Below are 27,323 nucleotides of genomic sequence, written 5' to 3'. Positions count from 1 at the left end.
ATGGGAGAAGATGACTGGTCTGGATGTCTGGTTTCTAGGGGTGTGTGATATTCCCGGCCTGGTAGGCGAGGTTTGCGAGCTTGTGGTGGGGGTCAGACAGCTGTCCGATCTCACTCAGTGCAGTTTTCATATATGGTCACGTAATCATGGCAACCTTGACGTACCCATTCTAAAAACAGACCAGACACTACAGGAGCGCGTGGAGGAAGGTGACGAAGTGTTTTTTTTTATGCGCAAACGGGAAGACAGCATTACAACTGCACTTCTTTTCCAAGAAAAAAATAAAATAAACAGAGAAGCTAGCACACACCAGAGTGTGTTCACCAAGCGCGTGCGATCCCCGTGATGAGCGTGGGTTTACCCAAGAACGCGCGAGACCATGGAGAGTTTGGAGAGACAGCTGATATGCCCTATTTGCCTTGAGATCTTCACCAAACCGGTGGTGATCTTACCGTGCCAGCACAACCTCTGCCGCAAATGTGCCAATGACATCTTTCAGGTACCGCCGATATTTGCAAACATTAAAGTTAACTATGCATGGTATTTCATAACACAAAATATTTTAGGGAACATTTTGAGAAGCTGGTAACAGTTAGAATATTACTGGTTCAGGATTGTCTAGTGTTTGTAATGGCTTGGAACAACCAGTTTAGACTAGCTAATGCTTTCTAATCTGTTCCAAACTAATCAGTTTAAGCTTGATTTTCCAGTGGTGATTTTAAAATCAGAAGCTGTACTGCTGTATAATGATGACAACTTATTGTATATAATACATATTTGTGTGTGTCAAACTGGAGAAGTTGGTCAAGTTACAGGTGAAATGGTTGGATTTCATTCTTCCATTGAGATCAGACATAATATAGAGCTTGTATATTTCATCCTATTGCAAGGACTATTTTTAAAAAATATGTGCTTTTGTGTGTTTTAGGCCTCAAACCCCTACTTGCCCACACGAGGAGGTTCTACATTGGGCTCTGGCGGCCGGTTCCGCTGCCCATCCTGTAGGCATGAAGTGGTTCTGGATAGGCATGGGGTGTATGGCCTGCAGAGGAACCTGCTGGTGGAGAACATCATAGATATGTACAAACAGGAATCCAGCAGGTATTAATACAATAACTTAAACTTCCATCTCTTTAATCTTTTATGCTGTATAAAATAATTTAGAATCCTACTGAACCTATATCTTCCTCCTATTCCATTCTATTTTATTCCATTTGTCCGTTTGTGTGTGTGTTGGGCTATATTTATAAGTAGACCAATGTGACAGGAGCTATTTCAGACACACTTGTGTGTTTATCAGTTGCCCTAACACACACACACACACACATTTAAAAACACATCAGCATGAACAACAGTAGTAACTTTCTCTCAATCCTCCCTCTTTTTTTAAAGATTTATATTCAGTATTCTATATATGTATGTGTACATTTTAAGATCTAGAAAATAAAGGACTAAATAAAGTCTAAATAAGGCAATTTATTTGATATCTCTCTGTCAGCAGCAGTAAGCCTGAACCAGAACTGAAGAATGATGTGTTGATGTGTGAGGAGCATCAGGATGAGAAGATTAATATATATTGTGTGACCTGCTCTGTTCCCACTTGTTCACTTTGTAAAGTCTTTGGGAGTCATCAGTCCTGTGAAGTTGCTCCACTCAAATCTGTTTACGAAACACAGAAAGTGAGACTACATTAAATCTATCTTTCTGCTTTCCTCTCCCTGCTCAATCATGATGATTGATCGGTTTATATTTATGTGATTGTTTGTTCAGACTGAGTTGTCTGATGGCGTTGCTGTGTTGGTTGGCAACAATGACAGAATTCAGGGCATCATCAGTCAGCTAGAGGAAAGCTGCAGATCTGTGGAGGTCAGTACTTGCGTGTGTGTTATAAGCAGCAATGACTGTATTTTTTTCCTGTTGACCATTTCATCATAACTTTCAGTTATTTCTTATATTATGGTCCAAGAAATGATATCAGTGCATGTTTGATTATGTGTAGGAGAATGGACGTCGGCAGAAGTCTCGTGTATGCGAGTGGTTTGATCGTCTGTATGCTCTTCTGGAAGAGCGCAGAGGAGAACTCACACTGAAGATCACCGCAGAACAGCAGGAGAAACTTGACTACATCGGTGGCCTACAGCGCAAGTAGATGCACACACACAAAAATGCACATTATACACAAAATTAAAAAGTATTACTACAGCATTTGTCTAATGAAAAATTCTAAATATAATCGATCTTACATACATATGATAAGATGTTAATTTCATCTTATTTTATTTACAGCATATTTTCTCTCTGTTTCCATAATAAGTATGTTTGACAGGTTTGATTACACACTCTGCTAATAACCTATACAGGTACAGAGAGCACCTGGATAACACCGCCAAACTAGTGGAGACAGGAATTCAGACGATGGAGGAATCTGAGATGGCCATCTTCCTGCAGGTCAGTTTTTATTTTTTTTTATTGTAGTCTGGCATGCTTTTCTTTAACAGACATACTTAAAGTAATATAATATGTTAAATATTAGAAATGACAGCATTTTTATCCTAAGCAATGGAATACTATGTTTTTAATCTACATGTCTCTCTTACAGAACACGAAGCCTCTACTACAAAAGTAAGATTCAAATAATCATTTTACTGAATTAACTGTTTTACTGAATATAAATTGTTGACATTTCTCTATTATGCCATCTTATTAATTCTGTCTTCTTCATCTCAGGATAGCAGAAGGCAGGAATGTTTCTCATTTAGAAAAGGTGGAACGTGGATATGAAAATATGGATCATTTCACAGTAAACTTCAGCCCTGAACGAAAAGCAATACTCAGCATAGATTTTACCAAAGGTAAACTAACTCTTATCTTAACATAGGCTTTTTTTAAAATCTATTTCTTTATAGAAGATCCTTCTCTCTGTTATTGTAGATGGTGATGACAGTGAAGAGGATGATGATGAGGAGGAAGAATTAGCAGGTACTGTTATTCCAGAGACTCAGACATCTTCAGTGGCTATGCCTGCCCCGGCCCAGCAGAGGAAAACCCCTGTACCGAATCCTCCACCCATTGCAGCTTCAGGGGCTACACCCATCCCAACCCTGCAGAGACACACCCCTGTTCCAGCCTCTCCACCAATGGCAGCCGACTCCTCACTGATGTCAGCAAAACCTACCCAATCAGTGAACACCAACTCATCAGAGAACACACCCTTATTTAAACCCAATCCAGACTCCAGTCTCAACTCTTCCACAGATGCACCTGCTCAGGTAAAATTCCATCTCCTTTACTCTCATCCATATTTGTAACCTCTAACTTCGGTTAGAGAAAGACAGAGAAATATTTGAGGATGTATAGCAGGGCTATTCAAATCTTGCCCTGGAGGGCCAGTGCACTGTAGAGTTTAGTTCCTACCCTGATCAAACACAATTGAGCCTGTTAATCAGAGTCTTTGGGATCATTAGGAAATCACAGGTAGGTGGGTTTGATAAGGGTTGAAGCTAAACTCTGCAGTGCACTGGCCCTACAGGGCAAGATTTGAATCGCCCTGATGTATAGGAATCAGTGGCTGCTTTATTGGGATCATCTTTTATTTTACTGTGATTACCTTATTATTCAAACTAACATGGCAATTTCGAACTATTTTATGTTTTGTTGAATTGGTGGTGTTGGTGACTAGTTTATTGGATCTCATTCATATTTTTTTGTATCATCTGGTTACATATAGTGAGTCAGTGATGGACCTTCATACCTAAACATTTCTAAAAATCGAACAGCACTAGACCACTGACACTAAAAAGGGACACTTTTTTTGTGCTTTTTTATATTCTGGTATTTAAAATGAAATAAAATACTTTTTGTAAACCAAAGTAGAACATGATGAATTCAGTGAATTTTATTAAAAAAATGTAACTTTCTACTGCACAAGTTCTCTTACAGAATTTGACATGTTGATAAGTGAAAACGTTTTACTTTTTCAACTAACAACTTTATATGGTTCTTTATTTATTCATTCATTTATCTCACTAAAGAGAAGTAGATACATATAAAATGCAACTGGCTGCCTGGGAAGAGTGTAACAATCTTTTCTTCAAATCTACAGATCATGTCTTTTGGCCACAAGAGATTTTATGAATGTCACACTATCATTCTCATTTATGCTTTGGCAAATTTAGTTACTTATATAATCAGAAACTAGAAAGAATTGAGTAATAACATAAAGTGTCCTGAGAAATACTACTAAACAGAATTAAAGAGCAATATAAACACTGTCCATTCGGAGGCCGTCCATTGTTAAAATGGGATTTAAACATAGGCTTTGCAGCAATCTGAGCTGCTAATCAAAACCTAAATGTTTTTATCCCAGTCATGTGAGGACAAAGACCAGAATCGTCCTGAATTATGAGTCTCAATCAAAAAAACACAATATACCAAACTATAACCTGCTCAGTCTCTACCGTTTTAGTCATTTCAAAACGTTTTCATATGACCACAGATAGATGCTGTATTCTGTTATGACTCACTATAAATCCCTATAAAAACCCTTTTGCTCTGTCTTACTGTTTCCATTTATCTGTCCAGCCATCACCATCTGTCTCTTTCCATCTCACTTTCTCCTCCTTTTCCATATCTTTAGGTAACTCCCGATCTCAACCAGACATCCGAGGATGGCCCACGCCACGTTTTCTCTTTTTCCTGGTTAAATATGCCAAAATAAAACAAAATAATACAAGACTATATTAGTAAACCTGCAACATCACAGTGCTGTTCCAGAAAGCCTATATTGTACTTCAAACATATGTTACTTTGACAGTTATAAATATACATTTATTAGCTAGGATTAAATAAAAAAAACCTGTTAAATATTAATGGTTAATATTTTCTGAAGTAGCTGACTAAAATGGAAAATAAAGGATTATGAACGTGTATAGCCTAAATCTTGTCTTTTGTATGTTGAGAATGTGCCTGTTTCTGAAAAACTTAATAAAAACTTGTCCAGGACGTTTTTTTTTCTTCTTAGCTTTTTCTTCTTTAGTGGTTGGGCAATCAGGCAAGCGATTTCAACGATCATAATGTATCCAACCAACTCTGCTGGATACATTATTTCTGTCTTTAAGAAAAAAAAAGACATTAGTGAAGTTAATATTTATGTAATTTTGTAAAAGGCATGATTTGATTTCATGCTTACCTCAGCCAGTATCTTCCGGGAAAGACTTCGTTTGTGAGAGTCGGTTTTCGGAGTAGCTCGAGCATCGGTGGGGTTTATTTATGAAGGCGAAGAGCATCTTATGTCTGAGAAGACACAATCACCGGAATGGCTGCGGTTCAAGTAAATCCCAAATGAAAATGCTCTTGCATTCCGTCGTGTATTTATTTCATGCTGTAGATTAAATCGAGAAGCATTCTCTTGTGAATTAACCGAGAGTTTGTTAATTCGATGTTATGAATATGATTCAAACGCCGGTAATTGAGAGTCTCTGCTGGTGACACACTGACGCGCGAGGGACAGCAGCGCAGCTCCACCTGCTCAAACCATAGACAGTAAAAGAAATGGACACAGCGAACCCATTGAAACTCAATTGAGACAAGTGAAGCCCATTTTTAGCTAAATATATATAAACTTACACTACTGTTCAAAAATGTGGGTTCAGGAAGTCAGAATTCGTTAAAAAAGACATTTATTATAGCATTACAATATATGTTTATTTCAAATAAATGTTCTTTTGAGCTTTCTATTCATCATAGATTCCTGGAAAAAATGTATAACAATAACATACAATACAATAAAATTACAATATGAAATATTTCTTAATCACCAAATCAGCATACAATGATTTCTGAAGGATCACTGCAGACATAGTAATGACTGCAAAACTTTAGCTTAGTGTTTACAGGAATAAATGTAAATTTGTAAAAATATTTTAAAATATTCTACAATATTAAGGTTTTTACTCTATTTTTTTTTTTATCTCGGCCTTGGTGAACCTTTAATAAAAAACAAAAACAAAATAAAAACAACAAATTTAGAGTTATAATGTTTATCTAAATGAATGCACACAATAGCACACATTATATATTCTCTGATACATTGTAATACTAATACTAGTACTGGTACACATAGTTTTTTCAATTTCAAAGTAGTTTAGGCAGATTTTCAATATTTTCCACACTGTAGTTTTACTTTGCCGTTTTCTTTCAGCCTCATGGATCTTCTGAGGTTCTTCCTTCACCTGCTGTTTTTGGCTTCACTGCAGATATGTGTCCTGAGCGCCACCTGGAGGTAACACACATCGAAGGCTAAACTCAAAACTGTCAAATATCAACACTGTATGTCTTAGTAGTGTATATAAAAACGTCACAGAAAAGCTTTGAGAAAAGCTGCTAAAGTTTTGCAACGTTACATGCTTGTTCTGTAAAATGTATTTCGTGTGTTTTGATTGACCTAGATTTTCTGTAGTTCATTTTATAGATAATTCTATATTTGAAACATGAACAGTGCAAAAGTTCATGGTTTCAATTCCTAGGGAACACACATACTGGTAAAAAAATAAATAAATAAAAATAAAATATAGCCTGAATGCACTGTAAGTCGCTTTGGATAAAAGTGGCTCAATGCATAAATGTAAATGTACATACATTAATAAGGTACTATGTTCATGTTTAATAGCCCCAGCGTATGCTCCAATGCTTACCAATCAATATCACATTATATAATGTGTTTAAATGATTTCAGAGAGATTAACTGAGTTTGTTTGTCATACATGTTTGACGAGCTCACACTGAAGATGATCTGACCGCTCTGTTTGCAGAAGCTCTACTGAGAAAACTGAAGGAGGTTTTAACACATTGATGGGGTTCTCAGAAGCACAGCCTCTAGTTACAGTAGCTGTGCTGATTTTATTATGTAAGCAGAGACACTGATCTCTACACTCTGACCTCACTGACCTTTAATCCTTTCAGTGATGTCACTGTCCTGAGCAGGAACAGCACAGACAGTAACACACTCACCATCAGATACTGCATTCTGCACACCAATCGAAATATGACACATATATGTGTTTAATGTGTTGTCAGCATTAAACATTAATTATCATGGTAAAATTTCCAGTTAAGCCCTGATGCTATTTTGGGGATTTCCACCTGGCATTTTTCCTACTTGAATTCAAAAGCTTCCCATACCCACATGCAGTGGTGTACATACAAAGTCACAATATAAAATAGAATCCACAATCTCCAGCTTTATATAATTTCATTTATGTGCATTCTGTATTGGTGTACTGATGTATTGCCTCTCACATCATTTTCAATTTTCATTTTCAAGCATCATTTGCCTCCAGCATCACTCTTGGATCCTGTCTGTGTGTTTTTGGGCGCTTCTTCCTGCTAATCTGCTACCCAACGCTGCCCTCACGACCTTCACAGCATCGACAAATGAATATATGTTCATCCACACAGCACTGTAATAATCCATGTGTATTTACTGTACATTTACTGAGATGCATCATGTATTGTACTTTTCTTCAATAAACAGTTTACCATATAGAGCCACTGAGGCCCATCATTGTGACTAAGACATCACAAAACTTCACGCAAGCGTTGTCTAATGATTGGGGTCACTGTTCTGTGTGAGTATAACAAGGTTGTGTACAAAAAATAAATTAAAAAATGTTTTTGTCGTGTTGCTGTGTTGTTTGTATTTCTAGAGGACGCTCTCTAAAACAGCCTCGGAGAGCATCTTTGTCGGGAGTCCTGGGTTCACCTCGATTACTTCAGCGACTGCTCTCTCGTCGACGTAGTGACAGACATGCTGTATGTTCGGTCTGCTCCAGCAATCCTGCATTTAATCCTGACTGATGGATCTAACCCTAGAGCTCCACCTTCAATGGGTCACAGAACAGCAGAAACTAGGACAGTATACACCAAAGTTCAGTCTTCATGCAACTCTTTCAGATTTGGAGAGAAAACAGAAGTTCAGTGTCCTGATTAGAGCTTGGGGCCTCAGTAACTTCAGCCAGTTTGTGGCACTGAGCCTGCAACTGGTAAATATGTAAATATTGTGAATTTGATTGGAAATATCACACTTTTCGTCTATGAAAGTATTTGTCTGGATATATGTATTATTATATGTATTATATATATATATAGTTGATTACCAGAGACAGTTATTTTGATATATTACAATTTTTAAAAACACAGAAAAATGTGCTTACAGAAATCCATTTACAGTGTACATATAGATTTCCATTCCTTTTTTTTTAAATCCTGCATATTATATACAAATTATACATTTATGTAATTATAACCACACCTAAAATCATTACATACCACAAATAATCTAAACTAAGTTAAGTAAGTCTAATACTGTTAAATTATGCTGTTTACCCTTAATTTTTGATGGGCTTTTTAGCTTGTACTTAAAAGACATTGGCATACAGCCGACTGGTGCAGATTTTCATGAAATGAAAAGTAAGTTTTGTAATTCACAGTCTGATTATAATCATCATCACTTCATCAAGCTTAAATAAACAGCGATCACATCGTTTCATACAGATGGAATAACTTTATTGTTGTTAGACTGAAAAGTAATCAAGCATGCAAACAGCGGATTCCTCAACAGCGTAGAATCATCCAACTGTTTTATTGGAAACAGAGGAGAAACGATCTAGAAGGGAAAAAAACAGATTCAATATCTGTACAGATGAAAATATAATACAATATATACCACTATTGTACACTGGAATACAATATATCAGGAGTGTGGCAGTCGCAGAGAAACAACCTGCACTTGAGTCTGTGTTACATGAAGCAGTAAAACGTTTCTTTTGTGCTGCTCTTTTCACCAACAATATAAATTATGTTCAAAAGCTAATAAACACGCCTACACAGAAAAGTGCTCTGGTATAGATGTTTTTTCGACTTAAAAATCAAAAAACAATTTTGTAAAATCAAAAACTCATCAAGCCTCTGACTTCATCATGAGTCCTTGGACCAAAGTCAGGCCTCGTCCCAATCCTCTAGCTTCTCCTTCTCAGAACAGATTCTCTGACACGCACAAACACTGCAGAGCAGAGCTGGGGATGCTAAAAGACTCATTAATGCTGTTAACAGCAGTTTTGACCACCTGTTGTTGGCAAAACTGGGTTAAATGCAACAGCTCAGCAAAGTCTCTAGGTTTTTCCATCTGTTTTATCTTTTACCCGGTGACTGAAGCACAAAGCTCAACAGCCCAAGCTCAAGGTTTTTATTTTTTTTTGTGTGTGGTTTATATGAATCAGTTGCCAAGGTGACAAGAAAAATCTGTTTAGAACAGAATGTGGCTATCGTTTTTTTTCCCTGAACTCAAAAGAAAACACTTTAACCATCCTTCATCCCCTCTACTTCAGCATATTAGCATGGCCTAACAATATACTACAGCGCTGAATCAGAATATCCTGAAAAAAATCACCCACTCGGCTACTGTCTGTTAAGACTTCCTAAGAGAAGATTTTGCCAGAATCAAGTACATTACATTCTGATACTAAGTGTATGAACTGTCTTGTACTGAACAGTGTTTAAAGAAGAAAGGACATGCAAAACGGTACAACAGAACCTGGGCCACACTAAAGGCAACACTGACAAGGCCAATCTGAGATCACAGGAGAGAAACTCATTCTCAGATGTATGGATACTCCATGCTGATCTGCTGAGAGAGGTTTCTGTGCTCTAACTGTGTAGCTGGACGATAAAATAAATGTGAAATCCAGCTGGAACTCGTTTCCAGGCTTTTACCGCGTAGTGCTCTTTGGATAGACCGCAATGAATTGTGGGTAGAGAGTCAGAACCGTGCTGAAAAGACAAACATTATCAAGGAGACCCTGTTACCTACTAAGTGCACAAACGCAGGGCTGAAGTTTGTGAGACAGTCAGTGATCCAAATTGGAGTAAGAAAGCCGTGAACCCAGCAATGAGGGTCAAAGTGCACTTTGATTATTTAAGTACAATATGGAAACTAGCAAAGCTCAAGAGTGATCTTAAAGGGATAGTTCAACCAAAAACGAAATTTCTGTCAACATCTACTCACCCTCATGTCATTCTGTATGACTTTTTTTTTTCAACAAAACACAAAATACATTGGGATGCAATGTTTTTTGGACCCCACTGACTTTCATTATATGGACAGAAACATTCAAAATATCTCCCTTATGTTCCAAAGAGAAAAAGTAAGGCCTTGGTTTGGAATGACATGACAGTGAGTAAATTAATAACAGTATGTTCAATTTAAGTTGAACTGTCTCTTTAAATCAGTGTGCACCACGTTTATATTTAGGCGAATGAAAGCAGACACTCAATTCCTGTAATAATCATTTCAAATTTCACATCATAAGACTTCGAGAATATTTAAGGAATGCGTTTCACACTCAAAAGACGCATGTGTCAATAAATCGGCTGCACCATTATTTGTTATTTGAATCACAGTGCATGTATGTGTGTTATGACAGGAAGCTCACTCTGCTAAGCGGATAATGAAGTATCAAGATTGGTCCATGGGTTCAAAGGTGCTGGGTGGCTCCGCACCGTGACTTTCCATATCCTCTTGTTTGTCAGGAGCCTCTTCTTCCTTCACATCATGCCTTGCTACAGCGTGCTGGCGCAAGTGTTTGTCCATAGACGCTTGTATGTTTGAGACCATCTCCTGCAGACGCTGCCGTTGGGCCTCGATAACGGCAGGCTCCAGCCCCAAACCGCGGCTCTCGCGTAAAGTGAGCATGCCCGGGGCCACGCGCACCAACTCTTCCCCTGACAATGTTATCTCTTCACCGCGAGCGCTGTTGCTGAGATCCACGCCACTGCTGTGCTGCCGCCTGATTGGTGGGTGTTCTGGAGGGGCGGAACCCAGTGAGTGACCTTTGCCCTGGAAAGCAGTGACAGTCTGCTCTTTCTTGCGCACTGCACCGCCGGCGCCCAATCGCAGGCCGTGAGCGGGGCTTCCCTCACGGCTATGAGAGGCTGCGTCTGAGCGGAGTTGGGAAAGGGCCTCCTGGACGAGCTCCTCCACATCAGGGCCCACTGGAAAATGACCGGCTGTGTCCACACACAGCTCCAAACGCTCCTCTGCAGCACTGAACACAAACGTCTTACCCGACAAATGGGGCAGTGTGCAGTGCTTCCCATCTAACAGACCTTAACACAAGAAATAGAATTTATTAGCAGAGTTTCTCATTGTATGCATAAAGGTGGATGATACAATTTAATAATTTCTCACATTGTCAATTTAATTTTACAAATGTTTACAATATTCCTAAAAATGATAACAATATCTAATAATTTGTATGTATTTGTGGAATAGCAACACACGCACAGAATGATGTATATGGCATATTTGTAAACAAAAAAATAAATCTAAAAGTTTTAATGTTTAAAAAAAAAAAACTGAAAAAGAAATATTTCTGGTTCAGAACTATTTTTAGGTCACACCAAGTTAAATAAATATTTGACAAAGACCAGATGAATGGTTAGATGATTTCAAATCATGCTGGAAAACACTGATCATTGGGTTTTACACAAACCTGTGGAGTTTATGCATTCTCTCCTGCTGTCATTGAACATTTACATTTATACAAAGCGACTTATACTGAAATCAAGGCACACATTTAAATTTCCCTGGGAATCAAACCTTCAACCTTGTACGTGCTAGCACCATACTCTACTGCTTGAGCCATATTAAAGCAAAAAGAGGGGTAAATAAAATTCTAAGACATTCTGAAATGTTAATTTTTAAATTCAACTTCTCACATAAATTGTTATGCTCATTGTTAAATTTGTATTTAAATATATTGTCATTGTTTAAATATATGAAATAAACAGCAAAATAGCTGCTTTTCCCTACTTTTCTGACTATTGGGCATGTACAGTTAATCTTAATTGTATTACTTTTGACTCCACTGCGTTACATCTCTCAGCCAGTGACAAAAAAATAAATAAAAATAATAATAATTCTGTGTTAGTACACAGAAAATAAAACTAAATTATAACTGGTTCTCAAATCCCACCATCACAATACAGTTACTGCAAATGCTTTTGGCAACACATATAATATAGACTTTCATGCCAAGCATATTGTGTGTGAGAAAATGGGAAAAAAGACAGATTACCCATGTCTTTCTTCACAATATTGTAGAAGACTCCTCCTTGTTGGAACAGGTGAGGCAGTTTCTTGGCATATGACCAGACATCTTCACCTGAGACAAACAGAAAAAGAGAGAGGAGAAAAGAAACCCATTAAATAGACAGGTCTCACACACATTGTTTACCATAGATTTAATTTTTGTTCAGCAATCAATAATTACTCATTAAACATGATTGAATAATAATAATAGAATCATCCTGATGTGTAAATTACAAAAATAGGCTTGTATCATACAGTCCAGCGAGTCATAGACACTCTTAAGCAAATGTTGATTCTAGTATGACACAGTCTTCTCATAAAGCAGATCTATAACAGGAGGGAGTGTTTTACCCATAAGTGCTGCCAGGAGACAAAGTGATGACATCTCAAGGTCAATGTTGTCCTGAATTTCCCTGCTACTGGTGCGGCTGAGTCGTGGGTCAGAGTGAGCATGCGTTTGAGGTGTGTGAGAGTGCGTCTGGGTCATGTGAGTATCGGGCGAGCTCTCTTTTAGCGCTTCCACAGATATGCGGTCGCCATGCTGAAGCGCCACGGGTTGGTTCTGGTCCTCAGGACGCGGTGGGGGCAGCTCTCTGGGTGGGAAGCCATGTCGGATGCACAGCTGTCCGGGCAATAAGTTGAAGACCTGGACAATGGAGTTTTGGAGCTCACCGTAGGTGGTGTGCGGTTGCAGTGTAAGCATGGCCTGCCGCCCATCGCTGGTCGTTACACGTATCTTCTTCTCTCCACTGGGGGGTGGCACTTTAGTGGGTGTGGGAGGAGCAGAGGATGATGAAGAGGAAGGAGATGGTGGGCGGGGATCCTGCTGGCGCAAGCGGTCTGTGCTACGCCGCTGGGACAAGGCCGCCTGCTCGCTGATGCTATGTTGCAAGACCCTCTCGGTTTTACTCATCACCAGCTCTTCTTTATGCAGGGTTTTGCCTTTCTGTCCCGTCAAGATGATTTTAGTAGGAGGGTGAGTGGTTGATTCGCTCCCATCTCTCCCATCCTGAACATGAGCACCTTCGATGGCAACTGGATTGTATTCATCTTGGCTCCTCTTGGCAGTGTGATGCAAGATGGTGTTCACCACTTTTTGGACTAGAATCTCACTTCCGAACTCTCCGGGAAAGTGCTTCGTGACAAGTCGCATCGTCACGTCATAAACATTGCTGTTGAGAGTCGGATCCGTTTCATACTGGAACCAATAAACGGTCTCTCGCACCACACGGCCGCCCCACTCCAGAGTGATAGGGAAAGCTTCGGGAAGATTATCGTACTCCTTCCCCTCCCAGAAGTGTTTGAACCCGCACCCACACTTCCCACCCTGTGAGTGAGTGTTGGTACGGTCTCCATCCAAATAGACGACAGAGCCGTCGCCATGAACGCGTCGCACTGAAGTACCGTGACACCAGGTGCAAGCCGTCAGTGAGCCAAGCTTGTAGTCGGGCACCAGCACATCTTTTTCTGGGTTATAGGAACAAACCAAACTATTTAAAGGAAAGCTGTAGTTCTTGTCCGCACGCAGAGTCCCGTGAGTCGACTTGGCCAAGTTGTAGAGTTTCCCTCCCGGTATGAGCCACTCTGCTGGGACGTGGAGCTCTGAAAGAGCATTGCAGACAAGGCAGCGATGGAGACGACCCTCCTGAACAGATTTCTTAGCCGCTTCTGTCACCTCCTCCGGCTGCACGCCGATCACTCCAGTGCGTCGGTATATATACTGGTGGACATCGGCGACTAGAGCGGGGTGGATGCCGTGCTTGTCCATGAAGACATCCTCCATCACGCCTACGAGCCGCAGCAGGTACTTATCCTGCAGGCTCCGTTCGCCACCGATCACACAGCTTCCATTGGAGTCCAAGCTCACGTATTTGCGAATCAGCTCTTGAGGAACACCCCAAGCTTTCGGGAGCAATGCAGCTGGTAGACGGGGCAAAGGCAAGCCCTTGATGCCCACGAGGGGTAGATAGTGATTTCTGCCAGAGCTACTCCACGCGATGCAGATGGGCTTGTTCAGAGTGCCATCTTTTCCTCGGCACTGCTCCTCTGGAACCAGGCCTGGCAGGAAAGTGGCGGAGTAATCGCCCGAGCTGCGCATGCCACTCAGGGAGTCCAACAGGATTATGGGTCTGTGCAGTACATTCGCCAGGCCGAATATGTGAATGTTCCTAAGCCCCAGGGGAACGCCTTCTGGAGGAACAAACAATGGGTCACACTCATTAATGATATCTTCCCATTCTGCAGCATCTATAAAGTCCTGGAAAAGGGCTTTGTAGCGGTCGAGGTTCTGCTTGAAATTGAGTTTTAGGTTTTCTCGAAGGGCATGCCAGAAGAGCTCACGTCCAACTAGTGCTCTGGACACGGCGTGCACCAAGCAGTGTCCGTCTCCATCCACATGCACGGGAATAAGACACTCTCTGTTCAAGTTTGCTTTCTTGATTTCCTCCAAAGTATCATGAAGGTAGATCAAGCTCCCTGACCTGTCCCGTCCATACCCAACAGTGGACACATGCTCTTGCTCGATGAGAAAAGCACGGTCCCCAAGAAGCGAGCAGTCGAAGATCTCTCCCTGGTTCATTTCCTTCAAGAGTTTGGCCGTGCCTGTCTGTTTGTCCATGCCATAGCGGGTGAGGATGGGAGACAGCAGCTTGCAGTGATAGTTGGACAGTCCCATCACTTTCACCAGCTCGGAGCCCTTTTTAGGAGGGCCTGACACACCCAGCAAAGCATTTCTCAGCAAATTATGAAGAACTACATCTGGGTCAGTTACTTCCTCCACATTCGCGAGGTTCTTCTGCTCGTGTCTCTGGCCGCATTCAGTGCACTCGATGCTCATGGAGGTGTGTGCGGGGAAGAAGAGCTTCGCCTGGCACTGCGGGTCCGGGCACATCCCGCATAAAATGCGCCTGTCCTTCTGCTTTGAGCCCGGAATCAACGACATAGTCCAATCTAATATACCGTTTGACGCATCGGTTTACAAAAACATCGCTGTCTAATCAGAGACGAGCGAGAGAAAATTATGTCACCTCACGCAGTTTCTGTTTTCCAGAAACAAACACAACACGGAAGCGGTTCCGTAACACAATGTGACCTTATGGGTAGCGCAAGGCATGTTGGGAGATGACGTTTTTAACCGCATTGGTCTAGAGGTCTTCTAACGACATTATTTAAAAAAAAGAATTAAAACTTATACTATTATCTTACAGAAACGTTTGGCTTTTCTTTTATTTACGAAATGCAATATTTGTTTACTACCGACTGGGACGACTAATGCGATATAACAACAAAAGTGACTTTGACAAAACTACAATAACCACAATACAAAGAAGGCCAAAGGTTGTGTTGTGTTTATTTACTTCAGCAATCTTTACATGGGCGTGAGAATAAACTGCAGTTGTTTAAGGTAAGTTACATAAACATACAATGTTTCATACATTGTTTCTTCCTCTTTCTCATAGAAATCGATCACAGGCTGCAAAAAATGTAATGTTATATTATATAAGCTATAGCAAATAATATTGTTTATTATAATGTGATTTAATATTTAAAAATTAAAATATTACATAGAAGAAATAGTTAATAAGTATATATATATATATATATATATATATATATATATATATATATATATATATATATATATATATATATATATATATATATATATTTGTAACTCACATGATGGGTGATTTGGTAAAAAAAATAAATAAAAAAAATAACCATATATATATATATATATATATATATATATATATATATATATATATATATATATATATATATATATATATATATATATATATATATATATTTACCAAATCACATCATCATGTGAGTTACAAAAAGTGAATAGGCAATGTCGTTAATGTAATCTTTTAACTGTGCATCATTTTCAAGCAATATTTTTTGTCGAATTACGCAAGTAATAAATAGCACACAAAATAGTAAAACTAGTATTGAAATGAATTTGGCCAAATCTGAAAATATATTAAATTGCAATTCCCATCACACAATGCTATGTGGAGGAAATGTTCTAAACCTTCAGAAAAATTGTTTACAGAACTACTTGTCATTTTTAAAGAGCATTTTCTTATTATAAGTGATTACCAATAAGAACATAAATAATGATTTTATTTTTTATTTATTTTTTATTTTTTTTATTGTTGCTTATTTTGTGATATGAACAAAGCGATTTTTTTTATTATTTCCTTTTTTATTTATTTTTAAATAATAAATAATCGATTTTAAACCCATTCTGGGTTGGCCTAGAAAACGTCAGGACCGAGCAGCGTTTCCGCTTCTGCCTAGCCATGCGTTATATAAATCAGCAGCTGCGAGAGGAAAAGAGGACTAGCGGAAGAGAGGAAGTGAAAGACAGGAAGACTGCAAGAGAGCAACAACAGCGGAGCTCTGTGTCTGTTCACTGTGACCGGACAAGAGATGATATTATGAACCGATTAACATATTGGATAAATATACAGTTAATTTAAAACATTGATTAATTCCAATTTATGGACAGATCCAGATATCAGATTACAAATTTATTACCTTTACCCAAAGAAACCGTACATTTTCTGCTGAGATTATTAGTTCGGAAGAGAGTTTGTATCAGATAACACCTTAGATTTAGTAAATAAACAACGCACTTCGGTAACTTTATTAGCATGCCTTATATCGATGTGATCTGATGAAATGATTGTTTTGTGGAGCGGAAGATCAGATGTGTTCAGAGACGATTAAACAGAGTGTCAACACCACAAGGAATTCAGAGAGGTGTGTAACGTGTTGTACCTATAAATAAAGCTACATAATAGATATTGTGTAACTCCACAGTTTCCATTTGTTAACACTGGTTAACCACATTAACTTCTTCAGAAGCCATATTAAAAGCAGAAGTTGTATTAATTAATATTATTAAATATCAGAGATAAAAAAATACTGTAAAAACTGCGTTAACACTTTATTTTAATGTGAGCTTGTTACACGTTGCATGAACTTACTACTGTAATAACAATAAATTATGCATAATTAATTACACATGCAAATAACCCTAAACCAAACCATAATCCTAACCCTAACCATACAGCAAGTCCATGTCGTTAATTAAAATGACTCAGAACTTAAATGGATTATTACACTCTAACAAGGTCACCTTAACATAAGAAAAGTGTAACCAAAACTTAATTGCTTGTTGTTAGTTTACTTAAATACATGCACCAACTAACATTTAATAATGGGACCTTGCTATAATGTGAAATAATATGTATCTACGGGTGGCGCTGTAGAACTGCAGTTTATGATTGATCTGCTTTGCATTAATATTTAGTTTGTGTTCCAGATGGATGAAGTATTGGAGAAGTTTCTGGAAGATCAGAAATCAAAGATAGCAGAGGAGAAGGCATGTCTGGAACAGGAGCCCCCTTACATGGAGATGAGGGTGAGAGAGAGTTAATGACGGGGGTAAAGAGAATGTGTGACTGGTCTTCATTTTAATGTTGTTAAATATTAATGTATCAGAGGCGGACAGGCCACGTTCTTCAGAAAGAGAACATCCCTCCACACGCAAGTCAGCAAGGTATAGCTTTGTTTGCAATTTAATGTGGTTGCAAATTAATTTCTGTTACATGTATACCTGGTTTTCAAGGTGTGTATGTTAAATTTCACCATGTAGATGGAGTTAGCTTGCCACTCGGAGAGGAATATGAGAGAAAGAAACACAAACTGCAAGAGGAACTCAGGAATGATTACAGGAAATACAAGGCAGAGGTGAGACACAATGGCAAAACCAGTACAAACACAATAGAAGCCTACAGAACCAGAATCTTATTTCTCACTATTTTCTCACTTTTTGTCACTTGCAGAAAGACCACTTTGAAGCTTGTGACATTCACACAGTTCAAGAGAGAAGACGAATACCCAGGGTACACTATTTGGTCAAAAGCATGATTGTTTTGGTTTGCCTTACTCCTTCTGTACTGTACCTCACAGTTTTTGAGGTTGAGATTTCACTTCCTGTGTCTGCCACTTTCATAGCTCTTATATTTGCTGTCATTTTGAACAGCTGAGTATTCTGATAGAGTATGATTATATTTTAAGCACTGTTTGTTACACTTACTAAAAATTACTATTGTATAATGGTGTTTTTGACACTACCCACACTCCCTTCCAACTTCTTCTGAACTACTTTATTAGTAAAGCCACATCACCTGCTAGTGCCTCATACATTACCACGATATTACTGTCTTGATATTATTACTGTACCATGGTTCTGCCAAAGTACCATTTTATAAGGGCAAATCTATCTCGCTCACTTATTTAGACAGTCCGTGTAAGGGATGTGGCCACCCTTACAGAGGTGTGTGGACTGGGATGGGGTGTGTGTAGCTCTGAGGAAGACTGCAGTGATGAAGAACTCAAGCTTTTGCAAGGGAGGCGACATCAGAGAGAGAGAGACACTAGGACAGCAAACAGGTGAGGACAGAGACAGAGGGAAAGATGTTTACAACTGCTGGCTCTTGAACCCATTTTATTCTATATGGGCTGATTCTGAATTTTTTATTGACATATATATTTATTTATATATATTAAGAGTGTCATCTTTATCTCTGCCTCTCTCTTTCTCATAAGAAGAGGGGAATTGTTCACAGAGATGGGACAACAGACAAGCAAGCTACAGCACAGAAACAGGTCAAAGATCCAAAAAAGATTTTTTTTAATGTCAGGATAGATTTCACATACATTCATCTCTTCTCCTTCACTGTTGTTCACTTCACTTTTGTAGAATGTCGACATCCATTGCGACCCAAGCCAATGAAAGATCTGTATCTGTGGCCAGTCAGGACACAGTTTGCACCACAGGACTTTTAATAGGTATGAGTTTAGTATCATGATTCTGATTGGTTAGAGGTCCCTTTTACTGCTCTGATTGGTTTAATAACTTCATATAATTGCTTCATTCGATGGAGAACAATTCTAATTAGAATTTTTTTTTTTGAAGGAATACTTCACCTAAAAATGAAAATTCTGTCATTTATTTTTTCATTTATCGCAAACTGTTCATAACAAAACTGTGGAACAGTTTTTTTTTTTTTTGCCATACTTTGGAAGTAAGTGGGCTTACTTTGGAAGTAAAAATAATTTCCAAAAAAGCAGGTTCCCCATGTCCCCAAATCTTTCTTTTTTGTTCTGTGGAACAAGGAAAGTAAAACAGTTTGGGAAATGTAAATGATGACAGGATATTCATTCATTTAACAGATTTTAAGGCTCAGGCTTCTGACGTGGCTGATTTTGTTTGACAGGTGCAGTGGGTCTGGAGGGCACACTGCGGAGGAAAAAGGAGCGTTACAGACATGAACTACAGGAACAAATCGCAGAGAAACAGAGTCACCGGAGGAGGTGTGTGTTAGGGCTATTAGAATGGCCGAAAAACTAAATTCAAATTTTGTTCTAAGATATTATCAATATTAAAATACTCAAAAAAGCATGAATTCTGTTAGGGGGAAAAAGCTTTAGGTTTCTCATCTGAGGCCACAAGAGGACGCATCGAGCAAAATATTACTAATGCACATTTCTTCAAAGCAATAAAATAACATGACAGTCTTTGAAAGAGTGCATAGTGTTCAAATAATGTTTATAAATCACATATACTTAATTACACTTATGCAGAAAAAACAACAAAGTCTCAAGACATTTTTTTAAAACGTTGAACTTAAATTTTACATGTCTTTCTAAACATGCGGCTCTCTTGTGGGAGACGCGAGTGCAACAGTGATAGATGTCCCTCTAGAAAATGCGATAAATATGCGTTCTGAAAAAAACTTTTTATGCAGTATTTTGAATGAGCAGTCTCATGACGTTCCAAACCCAATTTTCTTTTTTTTTTGTGGACTACAAAAGATAAGTTGGGCAGAACATTCATGCCACTCTCATGAACAACCCCTGTAATTCAACTCTTTTTAGGGAGAAGGAACTGGACCTGAGAGTTTCAACAGATGCTGAGAAAAAGGTAACACTGTGTGTGTTTGCGTGTGTACATATTTGTTGACATTCTTGTGCTGATTTTCTGACACTTACCTTTAAAGCAGCTCTTTGTGAGTGAGGCGCCTGCGTACAGAAAGCAACCCAGGGATAACATCATCCGCCTGCACACTGCTGAGACTCCTGAGGGTGTTCTGCAATACAGGACAGACCCTATTTCACCCTGCAGGTATATATGAGTGTACATGAGTGCAAACACAAAACACACATATTTGAACATTCCGTTCTTCAAGCTCACAAACATGTTTTTTTTTTTCTGTAGGATGCCTTTTGTCCTTACTCAACTCCCATTCCTTACAGATGACTATAAGACTCCAAATAATGATGCTGAGAGTTTGCTGAGTCCCAATAGAGCCTGTAAGACACATATGACACCGCAAATTACGTTAAATATGAGTTTACTTGCATTGAGGATAAACATGGTTTTGTGCACGCAGTGAAAGATTGGATGCAGGAGTATTTTTTTTTTATTACTCCCTCTGTGTGTGTCTCAACAGATTGCCCAATAACAGGGGTTTCTTTTTCATCATCATCAGGAGAGCCACACCCACTCAGTCCACACAGGAGAAGCACTCACAGACAGTAAGACTGCAACAGACTCAAACTGTTTAGAAACAGGCAGTAAAACCAGATGTTGTTGTCTTGAAGCAGTTGTTGGATCTTGTTAACTTTGTAGCTCTTTGACTGTACCCAAGATTGGCAAACACAAATATATTTCTTCCCATAAAATGTATCATGTAGACACATAACTGTGACTGTAAATAATGTGTTTTAGGCAGAGGAGTGACATATTTTGAGTATACTGATATTTGGGATGGTGTCTAGTTTGGGCTTTTTTTGATTGACCATTGGGCTAGTTTTGAATGTATAACCCAAGGTATTTTTTTCTCACTCTCAAAGACACCGTTTTAAACCATATGCCTGTAGCAGACAATTAATACACATCTTGTTTTTGGGGTGTTTTTGTGCTTGATGTGTGTTTCAGGAGGATTGTGGGTGAGAATGAAGTTGTGAGTTCAGGTCTTTTAGCGTTTCCTGCACATCACGCAAAGACAAACAGCCTCAACTATAAAGAGGAGCTCAGAAAGCAGGTGTGCTATTACTTATTCACTGAGGGGTGTGTCCTTATTACATATTAAACAGTATTTCTTAATTACATAGTCAAAGGTGGGTCTGTCTTCATGAACAGTAGGTTTATTCTAACTTCCAAGATGCATTAGAAAGCTTATTAGGCTGTTTGTTTGTGTGCCCTGTGAGTAGATAGAGGAGCGGGCCGCACAGAGGAGGGTGGACAGAGAGGAGAAGCGAAGACTGGAAGCTGAACTTGAAGCTGATATGAGAGCATATGAACCCTGGGGAAGAGGCGGAGGCGGTGCACCACTCAGAGACAGCACTGGAAATCTAATCAGTATGATTTATTTAGTATGATTTAATGTCCTGTTAGCCTGCTTGTTATGAAACATGTGATTATAGAAATGGTCTGTGTGTGTGTGTGTATGTGTAGCTGATCTGAAGCAGATGCATCTTTTGAATGAAGCAGCTGCAGCACCACCACCACAAAGACCGGAGAGGCCAGGTAACATGCTAACACATGTTTTAGTTTACATACAAACATGCATGATGTGTCTTTAGTGATTGTTTGCATCCTCAAGTTGAATGTGTGTATTTGAAGGATTTGTTGAGACACACACTCCACAGTTTGCAAGAGGAAATGTGTTTAATCAGATCCTGCCACCCCAGCAACTACTGGAGCAAGACCAATACAAAGCTTACCTGAAACAACAGGTACACACATGCACTACTGATCGAGTTTTAAGTTTGTAGGGTTAAAAAAGTGACTTTTATTTAAAAACATATGAAAAAATATTACCAACACAACAACAGACTTATGAACGCTTGTTTTAACACATGCATTCTTGTCTTAGGACAACTTTTATTAACTTTTTTGATCCACTTCAAATGTTATACACACCGTATACACAGATTCATGACATTCATGCATATATTTATAAATTATAAATAGTCTATCACAGATATTCAATGTGGTTAAATGATTGGATTCCACTGTACCTGTATATAAACAATGATCTTTCTTGTGTTTGTCTGTGACATTAGATAGAAGAAAAGCAAAGGAAGCAGGCGGAGGAGAGAGAGCGGATGAGGGAAGAAGAGGAGAGGGAGGACAGACGACTGGCAGAACAGAGAGAGAAAATCAGGAGAGAGTATGAAGAAGAGCAGGAGAACAGAAAACGCAGAGAGATGGAGGTCAGACAAACACAGATGCACTCCTGCCCTGTCTTATTTAATAATGTAATAATTGTTCACTTCAAGTAAAGGGAATTTAAGTGCTTAAGGAATGCCATGAAATACATTTCGTCATGTTTCATTTTCTAGTCCATTATGTCATTCTGATGGCCTCAGACCATCTCAGTGACCAGCACCGCTGATTTTAAGTAGCCTTATCTCTTGCAGCAAAAGCTGAAGAATGAAGAACTTACTCGTCTTGTGGAAGAGAGACGGAGGGCTGCAGAGAAAAAGAAAAAAGAAGAAGAAGAGAAAGAGAGAGCAGCTGTAAGAAAACAGGAAGAGCAAGAGAGACAAATACGACAGCAACAGGTGTCTGAAAGTGAAATTTACTTGAATGAGCTGTCTTAAACACTATATATATATTTAAGCTAAATTTGCTGAAAATTTCTCTAGATGTAGTGAGTATGTGACAGTATTGTCATTATATTTTTAGGTTCAACGTGCACCTTCCCCTCCCATCCCAACCCTACAAAATAAACACAGAAACCCTTCAAATGCTACGGTAACAAAAACTGCCTTTATTTGAACTGACAATCATTACAAATGCTCATGTTCACCTCATATGTATAAAATTGTGTATACATACATTCAATGTAATGGGTGTGGCATATTTTGGGTTTTGCTATTTGTAATGGTGTGAGTGGGCAATTTCTGCCATGCAGATCTGGCAACCATAATTATCCAATTACCAAAACTCTATAATCTTTACTTTAGCTAGCTGCAAACAACCACATTCACTTCTCACTTACTAATATATACATTTTGCAGGATTTCTCTGCGCTTCGGGCTTCTTCGCCTCCAGAGAACAGAAACAACCAGAGAACAGAGAGTAAACACTCATACATATACACACATACTGTATCACGAGGGAGATCTCCTATTGGCTTTTTTTGTTTAGATATGATCTAACAATATTGGCTATACCCTAAACCTGACCTTTACAGAAATTATTTGCTATTTGCAGATTTGAATGAAAAATTGAGCCATTATTAATTATCAGAGGTCCCCTAAATTTGGGTGATTTCAGGATTATCTACCATTATGCTAAAAATATCCTCACATATTTTTTGGAGGGTTTACTATATTTGTTTTCTTCAGAGGACAGAAGTGAGGTTGTTAATGAGCTGTGTGCGTTAAGAAGACGTCTGCGCAGTGAACAGCGGCGTCTGGAGGAGCAGCTCTTGCAGTCGGAGTGGGAGCATTTTCCCTCCCCTTTCAATGACAGGTACTGCACAGTTATTTTGGTGATGTTTAAATCGAATGTTTTAGTTTAACAATAAAGGGATGTTTTAATAATTAGTCAACATGTACATGAATACAGCAGGTCAGAAAAGCATCAGCCTTTCCTGGACTTGGCTGGTTTCATCTGATTTTGCTAAATGAGCTGTTTTTTATGGACTTCACTTCACTAGAAAACTCTTTCCAGTTAATGAGGATCAGTAATCTGTGATCTCTCAACCTAATGGTTTATAATTTTGCTTTCTTGAAGGAAATTATGCTTTGGAATTATCTCTACAGCAATATTCCCGATGGATACACCCTAAAAGGAATCAAAGTAATAAAGATGTGATGTTTATAGTTTTTTTTTTTTTTTACATGACAAATATGTGTAATGAAATCCTTGATTGCATTGAGTACAGATCTAAAATATATGCATAATGAAATCCAAATGTATCGTATTTACAAAAAAAAAATATATATATATATATCTTTCAGCTACAGCTACATCACTATACCAGGGAAATAATTGTTCTCTGCTTTATGTGCAGCACTCATATTTTACAATATAGAGCTTTGTGTGTGTGTTTGCAGGCACAGGACGGATGTGTTTGACATGGCTCGTTTGCGTATGCCTGTGCGAGGCCCCTCCGCCCGTGGCACTGAGCCAATCAGCTCAAAGGAAGCCGATGACATCATGTACAGGGGTAAAAACTGGCAATAAATAAATTCTTTGACTGAAATGAGAGTTTAATTCTAGTTTGGTCTTATGTTAATCCATTTTTGTGTACCTTTGACACCTTTTTTATTTTTTCAGATGCATTTATGCCTCTTGCTAGAACAAGGAATTCTGTAAGTTTTCCTCTGACTATGAATGTAAGACGTGCTTGTAACTTCCGTTGTGTTCTGCAGTGCTAGAAGCATGCTGCATCAGTACTGAATGATGGTCTGTTTGAAGGTCTGTTTTTCTGTCACACAGAGGAACAGAGATGTTGAGGGGGGACGAGGATCTGTGCTTCTGTCAGAAAGTGAATTTATTGGTGGGATCATATTTCTTTAACTGCTTGATGATCGTAACCAAAATAAATCACAGTATTATATACAAGTGGCCCCAAAATTAGTTTGGACACTTAATGTATTAATGTCTTTCCATTTTGTAATAAAACATCAAACCAAAGGCCCCTAAGAAAATATGAACACACTTTATCAACAATATTTCACAAGATGATGTTTATTTTCATATTCTTATACAATTTCACTTTCTTATACGTCAGTTTTTGTTTTGTTTGTTTGAATACACACTGCTGATCGCTAGCTGCTGGTGTACAGTTGTAGTATTATTTATCATTAGATCAGAATGGAAATGCTTTCCCAGTTCCTCCAGACGTTGAGAGGAAATCTGCTAAACAGTCTGCACGAGAGCGACGCAGACTAGCAAACCTGCAGGTAATTCACACTGAAACATCTAAATATATGTCTGTAATAGTGACATACAGACTCAACTGCAAAAAATACTGATAGAATTGCATGCTATGGCATTTTATTTTCAGATTTTTTCTTCACATATCAGTTGATTCATTTTTATATATTTTAGACAAACGTGTAGTTATCAGAAAAAACAACATTTTGAACAGTTCATGATATGCAATATTTCAACACTTTCAAACAAACAAAAAAAGACAACATTTACTCATTTATATATAGTTTATTACTGATAGCATCCCAGGAGACACCTCATGAAGTCAGAATGTCCAGAGCGGTAATCTAAGCATTGGCTTATTACCTTGAAGTAACTAACATATCTTTTAAAAGCTTTTTTCCCCTGAGTTACATATGCATAATTTATAGTGAAAGAATGGTGACTCATACTCAGAATTAGCACTCGTGCATTTATCCCATCCAAAGTGCGTGCACACACATAGCAGTGAACACACACCCGAAGCAGTGGGCAGTCATTTTTTTGGGGAACAGTTGGGGGTTCGGTGCTTTGCTCAAGGGACCTCAGTCGTAGTATTGTATGTTCGGAGAGAGCACTGTACATTCACTCCCCCACCTACAATCCCTGCCGGTACAAGACTCAAACTCGCAACCTTTGGGTTACGAGTCCAACTCTCTAACCATTAGGCCATGACTTATATCGTCAGAAAGTTGATTCATTTCACCAATACTATTCAAAAAGTGAAACTTGTATATTATAGTCATTCTTTACACACATACTGATATATTTCAAATGTTTGTTTCTTTAAATTTTGATGATTATAACTGACAACAAAGGAAAATCCCAAATTCAGTATCTCAGAAAATTAGAATATCCCTATTGCTTGTACACTTTTTTTTTTACCACATCTTTTCCTTCCCTTCGCCTCTCTATTAATGTGCTTGGACACAGAACTCTGTGAACAGCCAGCCTCTTTTGCAATGAACTTTTGTGTCTTGCCCTCCTTGTGCAAGGTGTCAATGGTCGTCTTTTGGACAACTGTCAAGTCAGCAGTCTTCCCCATGATTGTGTAGCCTACAGAACTAGACTCAGAGACCATTTAAAGGCCTGTGAAGGTGTTTTGAGTTAATTAGCTGATTAGTGTGGCACCAGGTGTTTTCAATATTGAACCTTTTCACAATATTCTAATTTTCTGAGAAACTGAATTTGGGATTTTCCTTAGTTGTCAGTTATAATCATCTAAATTAAAAGAAGTAAGCATTTGAAATATATCAGTCTGTGTGTAATGAATGAATATAATATAATATGTAATTAGTGAAATAAATCAACTTTTTGATGATATTCTAATTATATGACCAGCACCTGTATATGTGTGTTTAGTCTGCAGAGAACAAGGCAGTGCAGCTGCAGCCCCAGCCCTTCAATATAAGGAAGCTCAGAGACACAAACACTCCCAGGAAGAAGGGACTACAAGCCTTCAGCCATCACAACACCACAGCAGGTGTGTGTGTGTACGTCTCTGAATGTTTTATGATTTTGGAGATGCACAACTTGTTTCATTTATGTGTTTAGGAGGCTGCTTGGATGATGATGAGGAAGCAAATCGTGGTGATGGGCATTTTACCCTGCAGTCTCCTGGCAGGCCCAGCTCTATTGATACAGCCACTACAGAGCCCTGGATTCGAGCGGAGTCATCAGACACACTTAGGAGGCTAATGTCCGCCTCTGAACTTTAAGATTGGCCATTACATGCATAACCGCATTGAGTGTGTGAGCTTGTTATTGCAATGCAGTATAGGATGTTTCATGTAGTCTTCAAATCTCTTAAATAAAAGGATGATCAGCAGAATCTCTGTGAGATCAACTGCATCACAAAATCTCTTCTGTAAACCTGACTTTTGGATCCAGAGGGAATGATACATTTCTTATCTTTCTGGGCTTTTTTAGTATTAAGACAATAATCTTAGCTTTTTTACTGATTTTTTTTTAAGTGTTTTTACACTAGGATCACCTGCTCTCACCGTGAATGATAATTGTAATGATTAATTTTTAAAAGTCATTCAGAATTTAAAAATTAAAATGGCAAAATCCACACATCTATTACATGAAGGTGGCACTTTCAGAACAATTTTTGTTTTACAGCTGATGAATGAGAAAAACATTAACAGCTAATCAGAA

At 38.5% G+C, this 27,323-nt stretch overlaps 3 protein-coding genes across 13 annotated transcripts; 2 read left to right on the top strand and 1 right to left on the bottom strand.

The window, feature by feature from the left end:
* LOC127950511 (E3 ubiquitin-protein ligase TRIM63) lies at positions 1-7,670 on the top strand. Of its 5 annotated transcripts, XM_052547630.1 has the most exons (12): positions 123-499; positions 929-1,101; positions 1,499-1,679; positions 1,771-1,866; positions 2,000-2,145; positions 2,361-2,448; positions 2,600-2,622; positions 2,728-2,852; positions 2,932-3,269; positions 6,200-6,280; positions 6,810-6,904; positions 7,322-7,670. In XM_052547630.1, exons 1-11 carry the CDS (start codon positions 380-382, stop codon positions 6,819-6,821), a joined length of 1,383 nt encoding a protein of 460 aa, XP_052403590.1. In that variant the 5' UTR covers positions 123-379; the 3' UTR covers positions 6,822-6,904; positions 7,322-7,670. The 5 variants fall into 5 exon arrangements, with proteins under 5 accessions (XP_052403593.1, XP_052403588.1, XP_052403589.1 ...); XM_052547628.1 differs by lacking the exon at positions 6,810-6,904 and having other exon boundaries at positions 121-499; XM_052547629.1 differs by lacking the exon at positions 6,810-6,904 and having other exon boundaries at positions 122-499; positions 1,502-1,679.
* Positions 7,671-8,540: 870 nt separating this feature from the next.
* Positions 8,541-15,254, bottom strand: vcpip1 (valosin containing protein (p97)/p47 complex interacting protein 1). Of its 2 annotated transcripts, XM_052547608.1 has the most exons (4): positions 12,497-15,247; positions 12,132-12,218; positions 10,488-11,160; positions 8,541-8,662 (listed from the first exon to the last, which is right to left on the bottom strand). In XM_052547608.1, exons 1-3 carry the CDS (start codon positions 15,084-15,086, stop codon positions 10,511-10,513), a joined length of 3,327 nt encoding a protein of 1,108 aa, XP_052403568.1. In that variant the 5' UTR covers positions 15,087-15,247; the 3' UTR covers positions 8,541-8,662; positions 10,488-10,510. The 2 variants fall into 2 exon arrangements, with proteins under 2 accessions (XP_052403568.1, XP_052403567.1); XM_052547607.1 differs by having other exon boundaries at positions 8,541-11,160; positions 12,497-15,254.
* A 1,177-nt stretch (positions 15,255-16,431) lies between these two features.
* cspp1b (centrosome and spindle pole associated protein 1b) lies at positions 16,432-27,035 on the top strand. 6 transcript variants are annotated; one of them, XM_052547580.1, is made up of 28 exons: positions 16,432-16,918; positions 17,484-17,582; positions 17,663-17,720; positions 17,817-17,911; positions 18,007-18,066; positions 18,465-18,616; positions 18,776-18,832; positions 18,927-19,015; positions 19,444-19,540; positions 20,105-20,150; positions 20,230-20,351; positions 20,445-20,539; positions 20,680-20,764; positions 21,168-21,273; positions 21,443-21,590; positions 21,687-21,758; positions 21,855-21,967; positions 22,298-22,447; positions 22,655-22,798; positions 22,923-22,991; positions 23,258-23,318; positions 23,588-23,714; positions 24,302-24,414; positions 24,525-24,583; positions 24,687-24,747; positions 25,059-25,153; positions 26,526-26,646; positions 26,718-27,035. In XM_052547580.1, the coding sequence occupies exons 2-28, from the start codon at positions 17,484-17,486 to the stop codon at positions 26,879-26,881; spliced, it is 2,658 nt and encodes an 885-aa protein (XP_052403540.1). In that variant the 5' UTR covers positions 16,432-16,918; the 3' UTR covers positions 26,882-27,035. The 6 variants fall into 6 exon arrangements, with proteins under 6 accessions (XP_052403540.1, XP_052403539.1, XP_052403538.1 ...); XM_052547579.1 differs by having other exon boundaries at positions 16,434-16,918; positions 18,773-18,832; XM_052547578.1 differs by having other exon boundaries at positions 16,438-16,918; positions 20,227-20,351.
* Positions 27,036-27,323: the final 288 nt, after the last annotated feature.

The sequence above is a fragment of the Carassius gibelio genome, chromosome B2 (assembly GCF_023724105.1).
Source record: "Carassius gibelio isolate Cgi1373 ecotype wild population from Czech Republic chromosome B2, carGib1.2-hapl.c, whole genome shotgun sequence".
Lineage (NCBI taxonomy): Eukaryota > Metazoa > Chordata > Actinopteri > Cypriniformes > Cyprinidae > Carassius > Carassius gibelio.
The sequence above is the reverse complement of the archived record's forward strand: the minus strand, read 5'-3'. Positions and strand labels throughout refer to the sequence as shown.